Raw genomic sequence first — 21,576 nt, forward strand, 5'->3', positions numbered from 1 at the left:
GCTCAGGCACCTGCCTCTGGCTATCATAAGGCGAAGTTCAGCACGCACGGCGTTTTGCATGGTGTTCCCATAGCGTAAGCTACTTACGCAATAGGAGAGACCTCTCGAAAGGGAACGACTCGGTTACTAACGTAACCTCGGTTCCCTGAGAGGAGGGAACGAGTATTGCGTAAGCTGCCGTGCTTGTGCTTGGTTAGTTCGCTTCAGTCGTTTTAACCTAAAGAACTCTCATGACGGGGCGCCCAATATATAGCTCTTGGCCACGCCCATCTTGGCGGGCTCTGACGCGCGCGGGCGCGAAGCGCGCTCATTGGTCGCGCATTCAGAGTCGCCCCGTCATTGGTTCGAGCAAGTTGCCGCAGCACACCCAATGACCGAGCTGCCTTCGTTCATTGCTGTCAGCTGTGCAGCTGCAATGCGTTTTACATAAAGACTTCAATATTCTCGAGAAAAGGAGTTTTCCCATAGCGTAAGCTACTTACGCAATACTCGTTCCCTCCTCTCAGGGAACCGAGGTTACGTTAGTAACCGAGTCGTTTTGCGCGCTGGGATCTGTGTACCGGTGTAATGCATTGGACAAAAAAAAGTCAGCGTTTTTCTTGATTGGCACTGGGCTGGTCCAATCACATCTTTAAACTCCTCTCCCTTTGGGCTCTAAGCGCGCGTGCAGTGACAGTGTGTATCTGTAAAAATAGTCAGAGATGGAGAAGAAACGAATGTAGGAATGTGCAGAGAAATAGCGTGAAAAAAAGAAACGGCTCCTTCAAGTGTCTGATGAGGATATTGAGGAGGATCAGGAGAGAATGAGTGAGTGTAGAGAACTGTGGTAAGCAGAACTAGGCAACTTTCAGAACACTGAGGCGATGAGTGTAGGAACCCATTAACCAGTTACGCATTATTTACACATCTGCATAGTTGAAGATTACGCATTTTACTAGAATTGTAATGAGACGCGTTTGTAAACCATGTTTTGCGCCAAAATAAAAGATCATGTGTTCATCTCTTTCAAGCGTATAATTAGTACAAAACTAATTATGAAAGTTGCTTTTACTTTTCAGTGCATTTGTTTTACAGTATATGGCTATTACTGTCATGGAATTAATATTATATAACTATTATTATGTAGTAGTGTATTGTAGACAGACACTATATCACAGCTAAAAGAGTGTTGAGTTTTTCTTTGTTCTATTTGCACACTGATTATGGGTTGGAGCTCTTAATTTTTAACTCTCAAAGTGCACCAGATTGATGAAATTAACATTAAAAAGCACAAATGTTTCTGACGTGGTGCTCCCCCGAACCCCCCTAAAGGGACAGAGGTCCACCCACCACAGATTTACCAAAAATCCTGTGTCAAACACTGGTATTGCTATGCCAATGCAGCTTATAGCTTGTTTTAGGATTCATCATTGTGGAGTAGTTTGATTGTATTTTACAATTAGTAGTTATTTCATCTATTAACTTTTACTCATTCCTACTCACTCATTAGGCTACATGGCATTAGTGGTTGTTTTAATAGGAGTTAGTATACATAGTCAGGGGTGTGAAAAGATCGGTTGTGTTTATGATTATATTTAGTGGGCCAGTCTGGGCCAAAATGCCCGGGCCGATTTTTAGTCCCAGTTCAGCCCTGCCCAGCACTAATATGTATGTATATATATATATATATATATATATATATATATATATATATATATATATATATATATATATATATATACATATATATATATATATACACACACACACACACACACACACACACACACACACACACACACACACACACACACAAATAGTAACATTGGCTAATAATCAATATGGTATCATGCATGATCATGATGAATAAGATCATGCATCCTTAAAAATGTTTGTTCATGCAGGATGTTTGAAAAGTCGTTATAGTGAATGTCTAATGAATGATAGTAAATTTAATGTCATTTTTATTAATTAAATTAGCATGAATATATATATATATATATATATATATATATATATATATATATATATATATATATATATATATATACATTCATCATTCACTAGGGGGTGAGATTGGACCTGATCCTGTCTCGGACACTGTCACTCTCATTGTGTCGGATGGAGAGGCTGGAACAATGGATGGCTGCTGCCAGGAGGATGCTGTCCCCCCGCCTGTCCCCCTGCATGGCACGCTTCCGGTCTATGACTTCAACATTACTGTGATGCCTGTCAACAACCAGGTCCCAACCATAACGCTGGGTAAACATCTACCACAGGGCCTGTAGTAAATCTCTTACTCGACAAAAGACGTTTCATACACTGGCGCTGCTTTGTGTTGAGGGACCGAATGGATTAAAACAAGATGCTCTCTAATCTAGATTTAATCGCCAGAGCATTTGGCTAAGGTGTAATTAATTCACTGTAATGACAATCCGCTTAAATCAAGCAACCAGCAATTTTCGAGGCAGGTGATGGACCGCAGATTGGTAAATGAATCACTTAATCGCGGTCTCACACACCCAGCTAAGGGATTGTCACTAATGCAAGCGTTTTATTCCCCTGTACATACGTTACGAGGCAGGGTGCAGGGGACGCCTCGCCAAAATGGGGATTTCACACTTCATTCCAGAAACTTTGCAGTTATCAATGGAGAACAGTGACCAGAGCAAAACAATGAGTAGAAGACGGTAGTTAGGTGCCGGTGGGACGTTCACAGGAAATCCTTGCATTCTTGTCGTCAGTGCATGTGGGGCGGCAGACGTACACACAGCTGGTTGGGATTAAAGAGAGAAAGCAGAGCATGTGTGGTGAAAAAGCACAGAAGAAAGAGATACATGTTCCTGTAAGAATAATTTGACAATAGGGACACTGAGGAAAGACAATGGGCAGTCCCGCATTTGGATAAAACGACACGTCCATTGTGTCTTCTATCCCTTTTCTCATTCAATCACAACTATAATCTCCTAATTCGGTTAATCCCCATCAGAAAAAAAGGAGGATTTTCCAATCTTGCGTCCATGCAGTAGATATAGACTGGTTTGTGAGGAAAAAGTAGTCATTTAATTAATTTGCATTGAATAAAGACTGGGTTGGCATAAGAGCTTTAAGCAAAGGAACGCAAGGAAAATCCAGCTCTTGCCCTGCTATGGGATGAGTTTTATCACTTTTACTCCAGACTGGGGGTCATTAATTCCTCCCCTTGTTTCCGAGCTCTATCCAAGCACAACCTCATCAGTGCCCATTCTCCATTCATTATTTATCAGTGCAGTAAATGGAAGCAGATGCCAGTAAGCATTGGCATGATGGCTTTATCAACACCCAGGTGGCAGCGGGCTGGCCGAGAGCCGAGCAAGAATGCCGGGGAAAAGAGTGAGCGTTAGTGAGGTGCCATTGTAGGTGTGAGGAAAGTGGGAGCGAGGGGAGCAGCCTGTAAATTAGAGGAAGAAGAAGAAAAATATTGGGACACGCTCTTGGGAAGAATAATATAAGCATGCTTCAATGAAGGCACTTTCAGCTCACTAAAATGAGATCTTGATGATTTCTGCTAATATTACTACTTACTTTATGCTGTTTATTGTATCATCAGGTAACATGTTTGTGGTAGATGAGGGTGCCAGTGCATGTCTGTGTGGGGGGTTGTTGGAGGCCACCGATCCTGATACTCACCCAAACCAGCTGATGATTCACTTGGTGACCCCTCCACAATATGGGTTCCTGGAGAACACCCTTCCATCCCCTGGATTTGAGAAAAGCAATGCTGGACTCCGAGTGGGTCAGTAGTATTCCTGAGGCTCTGTAAACATACCCGATGACTGTGACTTATGCCAAGCAAGACGTGTTTGTGGATTAACATCTTTTGTTGGTCATGGAACAACATTCCTGTCAAACAAACATTGTCCTCTATCCCTGACTTCAAACTTAACATTAATCAGTGTCCTTGTTCTCACTTGTTTCAAGCCCATTTTACTTTCTTTTTTCTGTAAAACACAAAAAAAAAAATTTTTTTTTAAATGTCTTTTTTTGTGTGTCTTCTATACAAAGAAAGTCATTGGGGTCCAATATTGTTTTGAAACTGTTGAAATATCATTTCATCAGCCCTGAGCCACTATCCTGAACTCTATTCCTATAATACAGGAACATGTCCTACTTGGCAAAATCATAATTTATATTTTGTTGTGTCCTTTTTAAATGGAAAGAAGACCTTATCTTTCAGACCACTAAGTCATATTGTATAAATAAAGTTTCTTTCAGCCAGCTCCACCTCAGTTTGGGTTTCATAAACTATGTCCAGTCGGTGCACCAGGGTGTGGAGCCTACAGCAGACTTCTTTACCATCAGTGTCAGTGATGGGATTCAGAGATCAGCACCATTGCCCTTCTACGTCATCATCAACCCTACCAATGATGAGACCCCATCACTGCTACTTAGCAACTTCACAGTAAGATATATTTTTTAAAGACAAAATTATCTGATAATCAAGCTGTCTACTAACAATTGTCTTGCCCCTCACCTCTTGATAGGTCATGGAGGGAGGGATGAAAGACCTCAGTCCTGATATTCTAAATGCTGTGGACATTGATATTCCAGCAGAAACTCTTACTATGTCCATCCTGGTTCCTCCAGCCCATGGCACACTGCTCAATGGCATATATGGCGTTGAGATAATTCGTTACAAAAACATGAACCCAGAGGTCCTCCAACGAACATTAGCAATCCATTCTTTCACCTTACAGGAACTACAACAAGGTCAGTTCTGGAATCTATGTGATCTGTAATACCACAAACTTTTCCTCCCCTAACTTCCGGGGTACCACTATATGCTTCTTGAGGAAGGTTGTAAGGACAGAGTCACTTCCCTGATCCAGCCACCCCTCGGTGCCTTCACTGTGGGTATCCAGGCTTGCAGAACAGATGTTGCAGTAGACAAAGGTCAATGTGTGCCTGTGGTGCTTCTGCTTCATCTGCAAAGTCTTTCCAACTGCTCTCTGCACAATTATGTCACCGTGCATGAGGTACTTGGTGACTGCACAGCTTTGCTTGTTAGCAAGTGATAAAGAGCCATTGAAACGAAGGTGAGCAGGTCATTGACAAAATGGGATGTGTAAACTGGTGTCCTTCTTGGTAGTAGTGGTAGAACTAGCTGTATTAGTCAAAGGAAGTTACCAGGAAGCAAATGCCTAGTGACTGTTATATCCTAAATGTCGCTAAACACTTAATATACTAAAATATTATTTTCTCTCTTGTGTTGATCCATAGGAATGAAGATCATGTATATGCATGACGACACAGAAACCCTCAAGGACACTTTCACCATACAGTTGACAGATGGTGGGCACACAGTCCAGGGGACTGCGTGTGTCCGCATCATACCAGTCAATGATGAAAAGCCGTGGCTACTAAAGTAAGGACGCCCTGGGATAAATTCAGAGCCAAAAAGGCGGATGAAAGCGGGAACGGGGGAGGGATTTTAGTGGCGGAGACTGGACAGCAACAGAAGGGGGAGGCCAATCCTGGATGGGGTTATGGAAGGGGGGTCAAACACAACCTGTACTGCACATGTGGCTGGGGAATCTATGTCCCTGACTGAGTAACTAGGAATTAACTTAACATCCTTGAGTAAATTGCTAATTTTTATTCCATCTTCTTCCTATAAGATCAGCAAGATCTGAGGGTGTGCATGTAAAATCCACAACAGCAGAAGTAATGTGTCTTTTTGGCAGATGCCTTCATCCTTGTTTCAAAGTCCTCACGGATTAGGATAACAGGCTGGTTCTGCTTGTGTTCCTTCCTTTTAGAAGCAGCTGTTTGTGTATTTATTTATTTAGGATTCAGGATTTTAGCATGCAGGCTTGGCACCAGTACCTTTAGTGTCCAAAGCGTCTCAATCTTTGTTCTCAGAAATGCAGGTGTTGAGGTTGAGGCCCTGGAGAAGAGACTCCTCTCCAGTGTAGTGCTGGAGGCAGAGGATCAAGACACTCCCAACAATCATATTCTCTACATCCTCAATGCAGGTCCCAGATTTGGCATCCTTCAACTCAGGGTTAGCAAGTAAAATATAGTCCTTTACATTATTCCTTAAGCCTGGAATACACTACATAACTTCTGAATAGAACTTCTGAATCGGAACAGATTAAAACACTAGGCATCACTCACTTGCCCATTTAGTAAATGTTTACAGAGGGCATCATACACTCCTTTTTAGGTCACTCCAAACACAACAAACTCACACAGAAACATGCACCTCATTGCTAGTCAAAGTCAAATATAAAACATGTTTGATATCCTTTGACTAGATGGAATCATAGTCTGAAGCTTAAAAAAACTGTAGTCCATACCTATCATACACTACAAAATCTTGCTACTGCCAAAAATATGAAGACTGTCTCTGATATTTTGCAACTAGTGCCGACCCCTCCACAATTCTAATCAGTTCAAAAACCTGGGTAAAAATCATGTAGTGTATTCCATTCCCAGCCTTTAGTGTGACATACTCTATACTTTAAGATTGTATGAAATAATGTGATTTTCTGCAGACAGAAGCTGGATGGATTGATCTGAGTCCAGGTCAGAATTTCACCCAGGAGGATGTGGAGATGAATCGCCTATGGTACACTCACACTACAGTTAACGGTTTCAAAGGCCATGACAGGTTTCACTTTGTTCTCAGTGATGGGGAAAACAGAACACCTTCACAGAGTTTCTTCATCTCTGTCCACACTGTTCAAAAGGGTAAGTTTTATTGTGAACAAAATAAAATAACTATACACCTAGTAGGAACTCAGCGTGGCTTAAAACCAACACTTTAACATAGGCTCACACCTTACATTTATTTTTCAGTTTTGAAGCTCCAGGGTTATGAAGTTCGGCAGACTGCAGTGGCATATTATGACTGTCCAAATCCTGTGACATTATAGCATTGGCATAGTGACAGACCGATTTACATTTTGTGACTCAGTGATCGCTGCTTTTGTTTTACCCTCAATCAAAGTCCAAGAAAAACAACTTTGTTGACAGATTAAATCTGTGCATGTATAATTAAAAACATTGGCTTTCCCTATGGCCAAAATGACTTTGCCAGTTGGGTGAACATGGAAGCATGGCAGCCATTGTCCTCTTGGCTACGTTCTGGCTTATCCTGGAGGAACAGAGGTGAGAATGTTCTGCCGCAAAGGATGAGCCACCTTTAAACGCCCAGCATGAATAATTAACAGAGCTGGGGCCAAACATCTGTAGTCCAGGCCCTAGTTCCCAGTACTGTCCCTGCTGCACAAACAAATCTTACACAACATCAATAAGCTTACTTGCACACAACCTCCTTTAGACTTAACACGCTTACATTTTTCAAAGCTTTACACACACAAACATATATATATATATATATATATATATATATATATATATACATACATATATGTATATATATGTAAATGTGTATTTATCTACAGTATATGCCTCTTTAACATCGTTGACCTACTTGGCACGTACAGGTGACATTGCTCTAATCACTAAACCTGTGACCTTGATGGAGGGAGAGAGAGTCATTCTGACCACTGATATTCTGATGGCCGCAGACAGTGGAAGCAAGCCAGATGAGCTCATGTACACTGTATCAGTTCCACCTGTACACGGTCACCTGCACATGGTCCAAAGTCCAGGGGTTCCAGTGTTCTCCTTCTCCCAGATGAATGTGGCTGCCAACCGGGTATGCTACACTCATGACAACAGCCGTTTTGCTGACCGTGATTCTTTTAGGTCAGTGGTTTTCATTGTTCTTTTAAAAATTTTCTATCTATCTTTGTCTGTCTGTCTACTGTGCAATCTGGTCTAGCCCATAGACGGCAAAACCTCAATGCGAAATTAGAAATTATGTAAAAGCAAGAGACTGAAAAAACAAAAAGAATAATTTTTGCTTCGTTTGCATGGGTTTCCAGCCAATTTGGCAGAAAGTTGACTTCAGTCAGAGGGTAAAGTTGACCTGTGCTGCCTTTCTCGTGTGAATCTTTGACACCCAAAATTCTGGCTTGGTTTCATCATTGGGTCATCTGGGAGCAAACAAACCTTTCCTGAGCCAAGCCTGACGAGGGGCGAGTGGCCCTTCGGAGAGGGTACGGAGCAGTCTGTGCCAATGTGTTCAGTCAGCACAGCATGGGGTGGTATGGGGTCCAATCACAGCACATGGACACTAAAGCGTTAGTCATGTGGGCCCTGAGTACTTTCAATTAGCAATTCCAACACAATCACAAGAGACTAGGGAAAAACTTGGTCATAATATCTAACAGACTTATTGTTTGAAATGTTTTTTGGGTCTTCACAGCTTGTATTTGTGTTAATTCGAGGCAAAAGATGCAGCATGCGACAGCCGGTCTCCTTGATCGGGAAAGACACCTGAGCAAACACCTGTGTGTCAAACTCTAGGCCGACAGCAGGGGCCAAAAGAGACGGGGAGACAGGGTTTTTTTCTGGGAGCCTTGTGTCTCCCTCTGCTCTTCCGTGACAGCTGATGATAAATGGCCATTATTAAGAGAGTAATAACTCAGCATGGAATTGGTTATACGGCTCTAGGAGGTGTAGTCAGAGACAGGGATCCCTGGGCACAATTACCGAGCAAATATGGGACAATGGCAATGCCAGATGTTGCACCAGTTTGGCTGTGAGAGTGGACCTGCGTGTTCTTTACGAGTCTACTGCGAGGTGGCAGTTGTGTTGTTTACCATGGCTGGCAATTATCAGCTTCAGGGCAATATGTGTTGGGAGGCAGATTGGCTTGGCAGAGGGTGGAATGGGGACTCGGCTCGCACCCCTCCCTGTCCTGTCTTTCTGCTCCAACACATCAACCATGTTGGGTGAGTATAGCAGCTCAGAACATGCTGTAACACTGACAAGACCTTAGAATAAAGTGATAAGGCATGAGGCCATGTGTTACAGTGATTTTTACTATGGTTAAAGGTTATGGTTAGATCCGAGTGGCTTATAATGGTTTTAATAAACCCCTAACCCCTAAATAAAACTGCACTATTAGCAATGTGACCAAAGGATTTTACCCTCAATGATCTGTGCATATATCAGAATTTTTTCTACCGCTTTTATGACGCAAAATATGTTCTCTCATGCAGCTTTGTAGTTACCAACAGTGTGACGTCCAGAAGCGGTACTATTCTTTTCACTGTGGAACACAGTGACCGTATCCCACCAACCCTGAGTATCAACAAAGGCCTTGAACTCACAGAGAACTCTATGAAGACCATTTCCACTAATGACCTGAAACTGACTGATCCAGACACAGCTCTAGGGAATCTCACCTACATCGTTATTCAAAGCCCACAATATGGAAAGTTGCTCTTGAAAGGTTTACCCCTCTCTAAACCTCATTTCACGCAACTGGACATCAACAACATGGATCTAGCTTACCACCATCTAAATGGACGAGCCAAGATTGACAGGTTCACCTTTCAGTCTACTGATGGAACTAACGCAGGTTATTTGGAGTATGGACAGCTGAAGAGTGAACCTGCTGTTTTTAACATACAGGTAGGCTGTTTATTATTTGGGGATATTCACCCAAAACCAATAAAAACTGGGAGATACTCTTAAATACTGTATGTAAATAGGTAGACCTACAACAACTTACTTTATAAAATGATGTTTACTGCAACCTCTTACAAAAATTAAATGCATGCATACTACAAAAACAAAAACATGCTTCAACATACCATATAGTGATTGCAGGTTACATTGAGTTTTAGGGATGTGTAGTGCAGGATAATAAAATTCATATTTTGATTCCATTTTCTTTGATGAGGAAAACCCTAATTTTAAATATGTAACTCATAATGGTGAAGGTGTCAGCTTTTATGGGTTTAGCATATAAATAGACACTAAAAGGCACAAAATGTTATAATTCATTCTTATACAAGTCTTTAAAATCATAATAAACGAATGAATTATGAGGCTGGTACCACGTTATACCATAGTTTACCTTACAGTTTCTGTCAGGAAAACGATTTCTTTCGTGCAACCAGGTAACTCTTTCAGAAATTTCCGGCTTTCTGTGTTTTCACTGTTATATGGTAGTAGGGGGCGCTATTCTGAAAGAGAACTGAATGTCCTGATGAGCACAGCTGAAAAAGAAGCAGAAACAAACTATATCATATGTACGCATGTGCATCTGGGGGGCACAAGCATTTTTTTGGGCCGGCACGGCCCCCTATTGCCCGCCCATAGCGACGGGTCTGATCTGTAAAATAACTCGATCATCAAAATTAAACCGCATATAAACCAAAACTGCTTAATGGTACTGAATGAAATGTGACCCAGGACGAGCTACAGGACTGTGGAGCTTTGAGGGTGTTGATGAACTCGATCTACTCCATATGTCTTGAGCATCATTCTGAATACGATCTGGACAAAGTATTTGACTAAAAGGCGATTTTCTTAGCTTTTTGCTCAAATTTGTGCTCTTATTAAAAAAAGCTTACCCATTCAAATTTTGATAAAAAAAAGAAGAATTCCTTAAGCAAGAACAAAATTGGTCTGTTCTTACTTTTGACATATTGCATGTTTAGATAATATTCATAGCAACATTCCGGGGGCCATACAAATTTTGTGAAAATGATCAAAAATTCCGGCGGTGGCTAGCAACTTAAAAAAATAATAAAATAAAATAAACGCTGGCGGGGAACCAGTTAACATAGCTGTTAAATAAACCGCTTTCACACAAACCACTGAGCCCAGCAAGAGAGCAACGGTTTAACAATGCGTTCCCTGTTGTATTGCATGTTAAACGGAGAGGATTTGCTGGCCAGGTGCTCGTGCAGGTCCGGTGCCATTGACTGTAGTCACAGCGTCGCTCTCCTGAGGCCCGCGCCACAATTTAATATTCCGTTGAAGCGTTCAGCGAGGCGACAAACGCGCTGGCCAGCACATCCAGCTCTGCTACCGAGAGAAAAACTCCCAACTGCACAGGTGAAGGCAGCCCAAAACTTTGTTCGAGCCCCGCGGGAGCGCGCACACTGTCACTTGGCTGAAGTCGCTGCCGCGCATTGCTTAAATGCGGCGCGTGCTTGTCTAACCGCACGACCCCTGAGACCGGGATGGATGGGCATAAATAATATAAAGGCCTATTCCTGCCCTTACTTGAATTTACATGTGATAATACCACACAACAATAGCACACATTGTGTTTTAAGGTGCCTTAAGTTGAGTTACGATTTTTCTGGTAAACAATATAGTATTGAACCGTTTTTTATACATTCATATTTTTGAACCATTTCCAAATAAAATAGAGGGAGATAGTGAGAGTTGTCAGGTTGTGAGTCAACATGTCACAACATTTATTTTAAAACTAAGTCTATGCATGTGCTTTGATAGTTTTTTTTATACAAATCTCACTTAAACAGATATTTTTCATTGTGAAATTTTGTATTAATGTTAATAAAAAATAAAATAAAAATGTAATAAATAAATAAAAATATTTCAATAAAATATGTATTTACATTTCAAAAATCAGTATTTCAAGGACAAAGCAGATACACATGACAACATTACAAGATTTAAACAACAGTGATTTCACTTAAATTAACCTGAGAAATATTTATTCTGGTAAAAAATGACTCCTAGTCTCCCCTAAATAATATATTATATATTAATTATATTTTATTTATAATAACCTTTGTTTTTTACGAATCTTATTTAGAAAAGTAGATCGTTTATCATTTAGAATTTTTAGAATTCATAAAATATACAAAATTAATAATAAATAATGAAGAAATAAATATTCTATTAACCTATGTATTTAAAAATAAAAACCAATTAATAAGGAAAAGACAAATATGCTTGACAACATTTTACAGTATTTAAACTACTAAAGTGAGCAATGGCTGTGAAATGATTGCTTGCATTCTCTAATGCTTCCCTCTAGTGGTAGCGCAGCATGAATGGCCGCTCTCTGTAGATTGTACTGAACTATTATATCTTCACAGATAAATATATTGGACAAGACACCACCCAGTATTGTAAACAAGGGGATTCCAAGTACTGTGGAGAATCTTCCAGATGGCAAACAGGGCATCTACATCACCTTCAAAGAACTGAAAGCCTCAGATCCAGACAGTCCCGACGACACTTTAGAGTTCACAATCACAAGGCCTCCACACTTCGGTTACCTTGAAAATGCCCTCACAGGCAGGTGCATGGGTCACTTGTTAATATTCACAGATTGTGTCCAGATTATAATGATTTTTCTTCCTGATATAGGTGCCTATATCAAAGGACGCTTTACCCAGAAGGATCTGGACCAGAAAGCAGTGCGCTATGTCATTCCTGCAGATATGGAAGTGACCGCAGACAGCTTTGAGTTCCAAGTCACAGACCCTGCAGGAAACACCATGCTTCCTGAAGTGTACATATATCCTCTTTTGTGGATCATTTGTTTAGATATCTTGCAAAACTTTCACTAATATATGTGCACAGTGCAGTTACTGAATGTTAGAGGTGCATAAGTACACTTCCGATGTAAAAAAAAAAAAAGAGGGAGAGAGGCATATTCCTGTATTTTCTTAAATTAGAATATTTATATATATATTTAGAATATTTATATATTTACATTGGGCAGGTCCAAGACTTGAAACAGACACAAAATTACACATGTGCACCTTTAAAAAAAATATATATATTTTACCAAATGACTCACTGAATTCTTAATGTGATTTTATAATAAATAAATAACATTTTATTTAAACTATATATATAAATATATATATATATATATATATATATATATATACTGGACAAAATTATAGACACAACTTTTGTTTTTGCCCCCATTTTTTATGAGCTGAACTCGTTGTACTATTCTATGTACACAAAAGGCCTATTTCTCTCAAATATTGTTCACAAATCTGTCTAAATCTGTGTTAGTGAGCTCTTCTCCTTTCCTGAGATAATCCATCCACCACACAGGTGTGGCATATCAAGATGCTGATTAGACAGCATTATTATTGCACAGGTGTGCCTTAGGCTGGCCACAATAAAAGGCCACTCTAAAATGTGCAGTTTTATCATACAGCACAATGCCACAGATGTCACAAGTTTTCAGGGAGCGTACTATTGGCATGCTGACTGCAGGAATGTCCACCAAAGCTGTTGCCCATGAATTGTATGTTCATTTCTCTACCATAAGCCGTCTCCAAAGGCGTTTCAGAGAATTTGGCAGTACATCCAACCGGCCTCACAACCGCAGACCACGTGTAACCACACCAGCCCAGGACCTCCACATCCAGCATCTTCACCTCCTGAGTTCAGCTCATGAAAAATGGGAGCAAAAACAAAAGTGTTGCGTTTATAATTTTGTTCAGTGTGTGTGTCCGTGTGTGTATGTGTGTGCGCGCGTGCATAATATAAAATATATTTATGTATATGATATTCTATTCTATTTGATATTCTATTATTTCTGTCAAATTAGGAATTCACTGATTAATTTGGTAAAATTATTAGCATTTTATACAATATAAACATATAAAATAATATAGTAAAATATTAACATAAATGTATAGAAAAATAAACATTATCATCAACAATGTTAAACAATATATGTTCTATTGTTTTTCTATTAAATGATAAGTATAAATTAGGACAGTTTGCATAACTAATCAGGAATTTATCTGAATTCTAGACACAATAATTTCAGTCCCAATGTAATTTTTTGGCTTTTTCGTCTGCCAACACAGGATGGAATTGAGGTGGTCTCGTGTGGAGCTGTCTGCTTCCTGTTATCGTGTTTGTGAGAATGCAGGAACTCTAGCTGTGCAGGTGGTGCGCAGTGGGAACAGCAAAGATCCGGCGTACATCGCTATACAGGTGTGCTAAACTATCTTATCTAAACTTACTATCCTACATAGAAGGAGTTTGATTGAATACTTTTTCTTACAGGTGGAAGAGGGAACAGCTAAAGTCGGGAAAGACTTCACTCACAGTTCTGCCAGTCTCGTACAGTTGGATCCAGGTGATTATCGCGTCAAACTTCAGCTGTTTACATTTACTTTTTGATTTTTTTTTATCTTTAGAATATGCTTAATCTGTGCTTTATGTTTGTGTTCAGGTGTACATGTCAAAATGTGGAACATTTACCTCAAAGATGATGGACTAGAAGAGAACCATGAGAAATTTGATGTGGTTCTGAAGACTCCAGAAAATGCTGTTTTGGGACAGAGGAACAAGGCCACAGTTGAGATTGTGGATACTAGAAATGGTAGACAGAAGTCTTCTAAAAACTAGTAGTTCTACATGCCCACATTCTGCTCTTTTATATATAGATAGCCTGAGAATATTTCCATCTTCCAGGCAAGTGTAATCCAGATGACCTTGTTGTTGAAGAAGATGAGAAGCAACATCCTTTCCAAAGCCCACCCTACGTCCAAGAGCCTGAACCACCCCTACTTGAGGAATACACTCCAGACCCAAGGAGCGGTATATTTTGGGGGAACAATCCGCCAAGAGGGGACGTCCCATATCGCACTCACTTCAGCCATTTCAGCGTGGGAGAACCTCAGGACCACTTTCACAGTCAAGGCCAAAGACAGCTGAGAATCCAGAGTAGAAGCAGACACAGAGTGAGCCAGGTCACCTCAGCTACAACATTTACGTCATCTAATATCTAGTGTGGTATTCAAAAAATGATATTACTATTATTAGTTAATACTAACATCTGAGCGTGGTTTTAGGCACATCTTTCAGAGGTGGACAACAGAAATCAAGAAAGAGTTTGGAGAGTAAGTTATTTATTTATTAGTTTTAAATATTTAATATTGTTTTTAATTCTTTGTTTATTTGATTCTTAGTATTTATTCATTTCCCCATTGTTTATTTTTTTAGTCATATTTATTTATTTGTAGTAGTAGTAGTAGTATTTATTCATTTATTTATTTTGGTTGGTTGGTTGTAGTATTATTTAATGATAGTAGTGGAATTGTTTTTTTTATTTAATTAAATTTTTTATTTCTTAGTAATATTTATATATTGCTATTAGTAGTATTTATTTATTTATTTGGTAGTGTTATTTATTTAGTATTATTTACTATTTTTTATTATATGCATGTTTGTTTATTTATTTATTAGTACTATTTATTTATTTATTTATTTGGTTGTCGTATTATTTACACATTTAGTGTTAGTATTATTTATTTGTTAATATTTATTGATATATTTATTGTTTTCAGTAATGAGAACATTATTAATACTATTTAATATTTTTTTGAATATAGTTTAATTAATTTTGCATTTGATTATTGGTATTTATTTATTAATATTATTATATCTATTGGTTTCAATATTTAGAATATTATCTATAACATTTCATATTTTAATATAATTTAACCTTTTATTTATTTACATGCATGCATGCATACACCATAATGTGCCGTGTGCAGGAGTCAAAATGTGTGATAATTCGGTCATCCATTAGTTCCATGGACTGATCCCAGTGAGAGTAGAGGAAAAGGCGGCAGCTCCTCGTGTCCACTCTGAACTGGAGATCACTCCCATCTGGACCTGGCCGGGATATGCCGCTGATGCTGAATCAGTAGAACCTCCCCAGCGGGACTCAGCCTCTTCTGTCATTGATTCAGGAGTGCGACAACACAAGGTATTATAACAGTAGCTTATCCCTACATTGGGAATCAGCTGTTGTGTATTTTTAGATCAAAAAGAGAACATCACATGGCAATGTATATTATGTATTGTTTAGACTTTGTGACCTACTCTATGTTTTATCTATCAATATAGATTTAAAGTTTATTTTGAATTTTCCTGCATACTTTCTCAAATGTTATGAGCTTTCATTACATAATTCTTTCCTCTCCCTTTAAAGTCTCAGAAGCCTGTTAGTATAGGTTGTCCTAAAGGCTGGACTCACTACAGGAGGAACTGTTATATTTTGGGGCCTGGTATTGCTAGCTGGAGCAGCGCACAACATGCTTGCATGCTGTATGTTATACCTCTATATATGCATGCATTCATACTACATACGCATTTGCCTTTTCCACTACTAAATAGTAATGTTATGACTCCAACATTTAGGCTTGAAAGTCAATTGTCAAGTATCCACTCAAAGACTGATATGAAGTGGATATGGAAGTTTGCTGGAAGGCAAGCGTTCTGGATCGGTAAGCAAACGAGATGTATATTCTGTGCGGTACTTTTTTGTAAGGACTGAATGTAAACTTTCCCTTTTAATTGTGCAGGGCTCATGGGGGGTCCACAGCAGTGGTCCTGGACGGATGGAAAACCACTGAAATTCTCCAAAATCAGGGACGATCATGAGATCCACACAAGCTCTGCCTGTGTTTTAGCTCAGAACCAGAAGATATGGATTCCTAAAAGTTGCACTGATGTATCCGAACACAAATTCGTTTGTTCAGCACCTGCAGAAATCAGTTAAAACACATTTGTTTAATTATGGTTTCTATTAATTATTTAAATTACATTGTAGCAGTCATAGCACTGAATAATTATATTTCAGCTCCCGATGACATGCTTAATGTGTTATTAAAATAAATATGATTGTTATCAAATAAATTTGATAAACAGAGTAACCTTTTATGGAGTTGTTTATTTGTGGTATGCACGGTATACATGTTTTATAATTTGACTGGTGAATTAATTGTTACAACAATAAAACTGTTAAGGAGTCCTAAATATATTATGATTTTATGATGGATGTGTATATATATATATATATATATATATATATATATATATCATTTTATTATTGAGAGATATCAAATAATCCATTCCTTAAGGTAGAAACCAATATATTTTATTCATTATTTTTAATTACATTTTTCTTGTTTTTTTATAATATAATATAATATTCTTGATTCTCATATTTTGGTTTTAACGTCAAACGGGGACATATAACATTAAAATGATAAGGAACCAATATATTTTATTCATATGTATTTCTTGGTTCTTGTTTTTAATATAATATAATTAAACATAAATAATATATAATAACTATTAATATTATGTATTATATGGTTATAACTGTATAATAATAATATGTTTTGCGTTAGGAGCATTATATAAAATAATCTAGGGTAGGAACTAATATATTTTGTGCATATTTTAAACGTGGTTCCGCCACGGACATTCATAGATGTTGGACGGGGAAAAGATGGCGGCGGCCATGGTACAAATGTCATGTTTGTACCGTGGAATGTTGGCAGTCAGGGCCACTGGCATCAGACCGCTGATTCCAGGACTTGTACCATCTCACTTCAGGGCGTTTTCCATAAAGAAAGAACCGGAGTTAGAGGAAAATCCGTATTATAATAAATATGAAGAGAAGATCAGGAAACTGCGCAGGTGAGGAGCTGTCAAATGCTGCTGATGCAGTTTCTATATAATACAATAATGTCAAATATTAATCTAGTTTGTACTCCTGTAACATCAGTTCTAAACCTCAAGAATATGAAGCCCGACTAGAGAAGCGCAGTGAGAAGAAGACAGAGCCGCTCGGACAGTCCAGACAAGCAGAGTTCGTGAAGTACATGGAGAAAGAGGTGATGAACACATTTACAGTTAATTCTAGAAATGCATTCATTAAATTCAATCTAATTTAGTAAAAATTCAAATACAAGTTGTTATGATTTAAATGCATATTGTATTTTTAAATTACTGTAATAAATGGTTGTAGTTGGACAAACGAGGTAAAGCAGGAACTGGGGGCTTCACCAAAGATATGGTAAGAAATCAAACCTCATTATTATTAAATTCCATATTTTGATTTTGAAACTTGCATTTTATTATTTGCTACCTTTTTATGTTATTTTATAGACATTAGGATCTATTCTTAACCTTGATATGGTTCAGGAGAAATCTGGATCTGAAATAGCTGAGGTAAGTATTTTCACTCTGCACTGAACTGTAAAATAATTTGTAGAAAGATTAAATAGACCACCGCACAAAAAGTCAAACCCTTCACTTTGTTGCGCAGCTTTGGATGCAGCACTTCTCGAAGAAAGACACAATTAGTGCCGTCATACCAGTGAGTTCTGTTTTACGTTATCTTATCAGTCCATTAATTTCTGTAACAATACTAATTGAATAAACTGTTTTTGCTTTATTTCAATGCAATTCAATCTATTGTGATAAAGTCAAAATTTAGATCTGATTTTGTCATCCAATCTGTAATGTTTTCACCAGAGACGAATAACCTTGTAATTCTCCATTATAGGGCTCAACATTTGATATTATTTTTGGCCGTGCCAAATCTTGCCCAACGGTAAGAATTTCAGTCTGAAACAGAAAAGGTGAAGTACATTTTTTTTAGATGGTCAAGTAAAATGTCATACCAACAAACAATAAACCCTGCAAAATGCTAAATGGCCACTTAGTGGCAGTAGATGCTTTCACTAGTGGTTTCAAGATTGAGGATTTTCAGTGTCTTTTGAATATCTTGATCATATCTGTGGCAACCGAGAGAATATTGAGATATTCGGTTCCATTAATGGTCCTCACCATAGATGGTAAAAAATGGATGACGTCTCTACTTCCTTCCACTGTAGAAAAATTAGGCCAAAGTATCCCAGTAACAGTCGTTGACGATTACGTCATTTGGAGCCCGAGTCTGCGCAGTAGTACTAAAACCAAACCTTTTGGAAAAAAAGAACACTTGAACGTATGTCAGCGTGATAAGAACTACCTAAAATGACAAAACCCATCTTTGGAAGAAAAGAAAAAAATAGATTTTATATTTTGGCTCATGTCTCATTTGATTACATGGAGAGGGCGGAGCTTATGACTTGCACTGCAGCCAGCCACTGGAGGGCGATGGAAATGTTTTGGCTTCACTTTTCAGGACGTGTGTACTGCACACATGGTTCTCACACGTGTGTGCTTTCCCCGACTGAACACAGAGGCTGTGTTCGAAATCGCCCCCTACACCCTCATCCACTATTCCCTACATTACTCCACTAATACTGTTCACTTGAAGAAGTGATTGAAAACGAGTGAGTGACTTGCATAGTTTGTGCTTGCTGTTTATGATTATTTAAAACTTACTAAACTGGCAGCTCCAGTAGCAATGAAAAGATTTATCTTGAACTCTGTTATGGAAACTATGTATAAACATTAATTAAACAATTTAATAATCAATTAAAAAGGAATTAATACCTGTATGATATTACGCTGTAGCCACATTGGACCAGCGGTTTGGAAAATGGATGGATGGATGATTCAGCTGTGAACGCCATCTTCTGGTCAGACAAGGGAATTCATGCGGTGTGCGCCTCTCACAGTGCATTATGGGTATTCTCTAGCCGATGAGCGTACATAGGTTGTACAATTGTTATTGCGGTGCATTGTGGGATTGAATGAGTGCACTCGATAATATCCCCTATGGTTTCAGACACCTCTACAAATATCTGTTCCCTCAAATAGTGCCCTATTTAACGGTATAGGGGGCGATTTCTGAGTTTCTTGCATTCATTATTCAGTGGCGGGTAATGCTGCTAATGAATCTACAGTACAAAACAGATAATGAATAACTGTTATGAAATAGTTATTTTTAGTGAATGAAAAACATACTAAATAATTTGGTTAGATTTCAGAACAAATCACTTTAATGAAGGGGTTCTTTTTATGTAATCAAACGTACAATGTAACCAGTGTAGTTCGATTCCTGAAGGAATGACTTATGAGTCGGTTATTTTTTTAGTGATTTAAAAACTGTCAGCGGGACTAGTCGTTCAATTCTCAAATTAATTACAACAGTAGTCTTGATTAAGAGTATTTTAATATGTAGTGTATAATCGAATTACAAGTACTTAATTTTTGGAATCTGATTACATAATACAGATTCCATGTAATCAGTTACTACCCAGCACTGCTCACCAGCATTTATATTGCCTTAAACTGAAATCCACTCAGTATTTATGAGAATCCACTCAAATATTTATATTTTTGTCAATCTTTGTGCAGTTTCTTTATGCTCTACCCCAGAAAGAGGGCTATGAGTTTTTTGTCGGCCAGTGGGCTGGTCATGAGATGCACTTCACATCTTTAATCAATGTTCAGGTATTATATTTTAAAATCTTTTAATATAAATTCCACACTGTTTTCTGGCTTAGGTACTAAAAATGGCTTCTATTTCAGACTATGGGAGAAAATGCACCCAGCCATCTTATTTTATACCATTATACAGACCTGCAGAAGGACAAAGGCATCGTGCTGATGACCGCTGAGATGGATATCAAATTTGTGGTAAGTTCAATGAAGTTACTAAGTAAAACAAAAAGCAAACTATGTAAATTTCAATTCTTTTTTTCTTTTTTGTAAACCTCTTTCAGACTGTCCACCAGGCACAGTGCTTGGCGAATCAGGTGCAGCTATTTTACGGATCGCAACGGCTTGAGACTTTCCGATTGGTCGAGAACTTCAACCACCAGCCAGAAGAGTTTAAACACATGTCTGTGATAGCAGAACTAGAACAGAGTGGTATTGAACCAGCAGTCACTACAAACTAATCCTATGGCATTAAATATGGTGTTGCCTATTGTGGACTATCGCCTTTGGGAAGAAACGGTCTGTAACTATGTATGGAGTCCCGTGAGAGTCTTTGCAGCAAGATAAGAAGATAATATGTGTTGCCTTTCAGCATTTGTGAGATAACCGGACATGGCAACAGACCCTTGTGGTTTTATGATTATTTTGTGCTTGAAATACAAAAAGGAAGCTTATTGTTAGGATGCCATTAAGATGCCATAGATATTGTATGTCTCCCACAAAAATAAGTAATCTTTACTACATATTTATGGATCCACTGTGTGGTGTTGTTCATAATAAACTTCACATTTTGGCAGTACCTAATTCTTTATTTTGCATATCATTACGGTAACCCTTTAATTGTTTGAACACTTATGGCGCACATAAAAATCAGAAAACAAAATAAAAAAATGACATGCAGCGAAATGGTGCTTCATTTTGACTTTTAATTTGCATGAATTTAGGTGATTTTTAGTGAATTTAAGAAGTTCGCAATAATGTTTCAAAAAGGTTTGATTTCATTTTGAACTGTTTAAGAAATAGTGTACAAAAGGCTGTGCTAAATTGTGAATAATAAGCTTGCCGTGCTTTACATTGCCTTTTAATCTCGACTGTATTCACAATACAATATAGCCTCAAGCGCCTTTTTTTTTTTTATAATACGTGTATGTATTGCCTAAACTGAGGAAACGCATTTAAAAAAAAATTTTATTCATGAAATTTCATCCTTTCGCTAGATGATATAGTTCCTGACAGAACGTCGTGAGTGCTGCGCATTGATATGGCGCAAAACTTTCTCGTTTCGTTATTATAAAGGGGTTTTTTTCGCAGGTGAAAATCCGGTCATTTCAATAAGATTTCACACGATCTGGGATCATTTCGCCTGAGGGCGAAAAAAATTCCACAAACTTCGCAAAAAAAGTAGCGCGAATTCCGCGACAACCCAAAAAAGCTGATTGTTTTGAAAGTGATATTTTATCATTTTAAACAATTTTTTTTGGAAAGTTTGCTCTTTAACCTTCTTATAAATTATTTTATTTTGTTGTTGCCAGGGTA

General features: G+C 38.3%; 2 protein-coding genes across 5 annotated transcripts in view; both read left to right on the plus strand.

The window, feature by feature from the left end:
* Positions 1-16,565, plus strand: part of frem1b (Fras1 related extracellular matrix 1b) — a 33,493-nt gene extending 16,928 nt beyond the window's left edge. For 2 of the 4 annotated variants that reach the window (XM_077226346.1, XM_077226347.1), the window contains 20 exons: positions 2,047-2,241; positions 3,569-3,754; positions 4,224-4,420; positions 4,503-4,728; positions 5,239-5,383; positions 5,881-6,022; positions 6,516-6,711; positions 7,470-7,734; positions 9,096-9,510; positions 11,961-12,162; positions 12,235-12,379; positions 13,707-13,836; positions 13,909-13,981; positions 14,078-14,227; positions 14,320-14,597; positions 14,700-14,747; positions 15,440-15,619; positions 15,845-15,960; positions 16,054-16,139; positions 16,218-16,565. In XM_077226346.1, the coding sequence (XP_077082461.1) occupies positions 2,047-2,241; positions 3,569-3,754; positions 4,224-4,420; positions 4,503-4,728; positions 5,239-5,383; positions 5,881-6,022; positions 6,516-6,711; positions 7,470-7,734; positions 9,096-9,510; positions 11,961-12,162; positions 12,235-12,379; positions 13,707-13,836; positions 13,909-13,981; positions 14,078-14,227; positions 14,320-14,597; positions 14,700-14,747; positions 15,440-15,619; positions 15,845-15,960; positions 16,054-16,139; positions 16,218-16,414 (3,572 nt within the window). In that variant the 3' untranslated portion in view covers positions 16,415-16,565. The remainder of the gene's footprint in view (positions 1-2,046; positions 2,242-3,568; positions 3,755-4,223; positions 4,421-4,502; positions 4,729-5,238; positions 5,384-5,880; positions 6,023-6,515; positions 6,712-7,469; positions 7,735-9,095; positions 9,511-11,960; positions 12,163-12,234; positions 12,380-13,706; positions 13,837-13,908; positions 13,982-14,077; positions 14,228-14,319; positions 14,598-14,699; positions 14,748-15,439; positions 15,620-15,844; positions 15,961-16,053; positions 16,140-16,217) is intronic. The other 2 variants (XM_077226348.1, XM_077226350.1) reach the window with 1 other exon arrangement.
* Positions 16,566-17,108: 543 nt separating this feature from the next.
* On the plus strand, positions 17,109-20,946 carry atpaf1 (ATP synthase mitochondrial F1 complex assembly factor 1). The gene is made up of 9 exons (XM_077226324.1): positions 17,109-17,340; positions 17,429-17,537; positions 17,672-17,719; positions 17,812-17,874; positions 17,972-18,022; positions 18,212-18,259; positions 19,957-20,052; positions 20,131-20,238; positions 20,325-20,946. The coding sequence occupies exons 1-9, from the start codon at positions 17,132-17,134 to the stop codon at positions 20,499-20,501; spliced, it is 909 nt and encodes a 302-aa protein (XP_077082439.1). The 5' UTR covers positions 17,109-17,131; the 3' UTR covers positions 20,502-20,946.
* Positions 20,947-21,576: the final 630 nt, after the last annotated feature.

The sequence above is a fragment of the Siphateles boraxobius genome, unplaced genomic scaffold, assembly GCF_051911475.1.
Source record: "Siphateles boraxobius isolate OS27281-9 unplaced genomic scaffold, OSU_SipBor_1 13, whole genome shotgun sequence".
NCBI lineage: Eukaryota > Metazoa > Chordata > Actinopteri > Cypriniformes > Leuciscidae > Siphateles > Siphateles boraxobius.

Coding starts and splice junctions, on each gene's coding strand:
- atpaf1 (XM_077226324.1), top strand. CDS start 17,132: ATGTTGGACGGGGAAAAGATGGCGGCGGCCATGGTACAAATGTCATGT. Junction 17,341..17,428: donor AAGATCAGGAAACTGCGCAG/GTGAGGAGCTGT, acceptor CTGTAACATCAG/TTCTAAACCTCAAGAATATG. Junction 18,023..18,211: donor CAATTAGTGCCGTCATACCA/GTGAGTTCTGTT, acceptor TCTCCATTATAG/GGCTCAACATTTGATATTAT.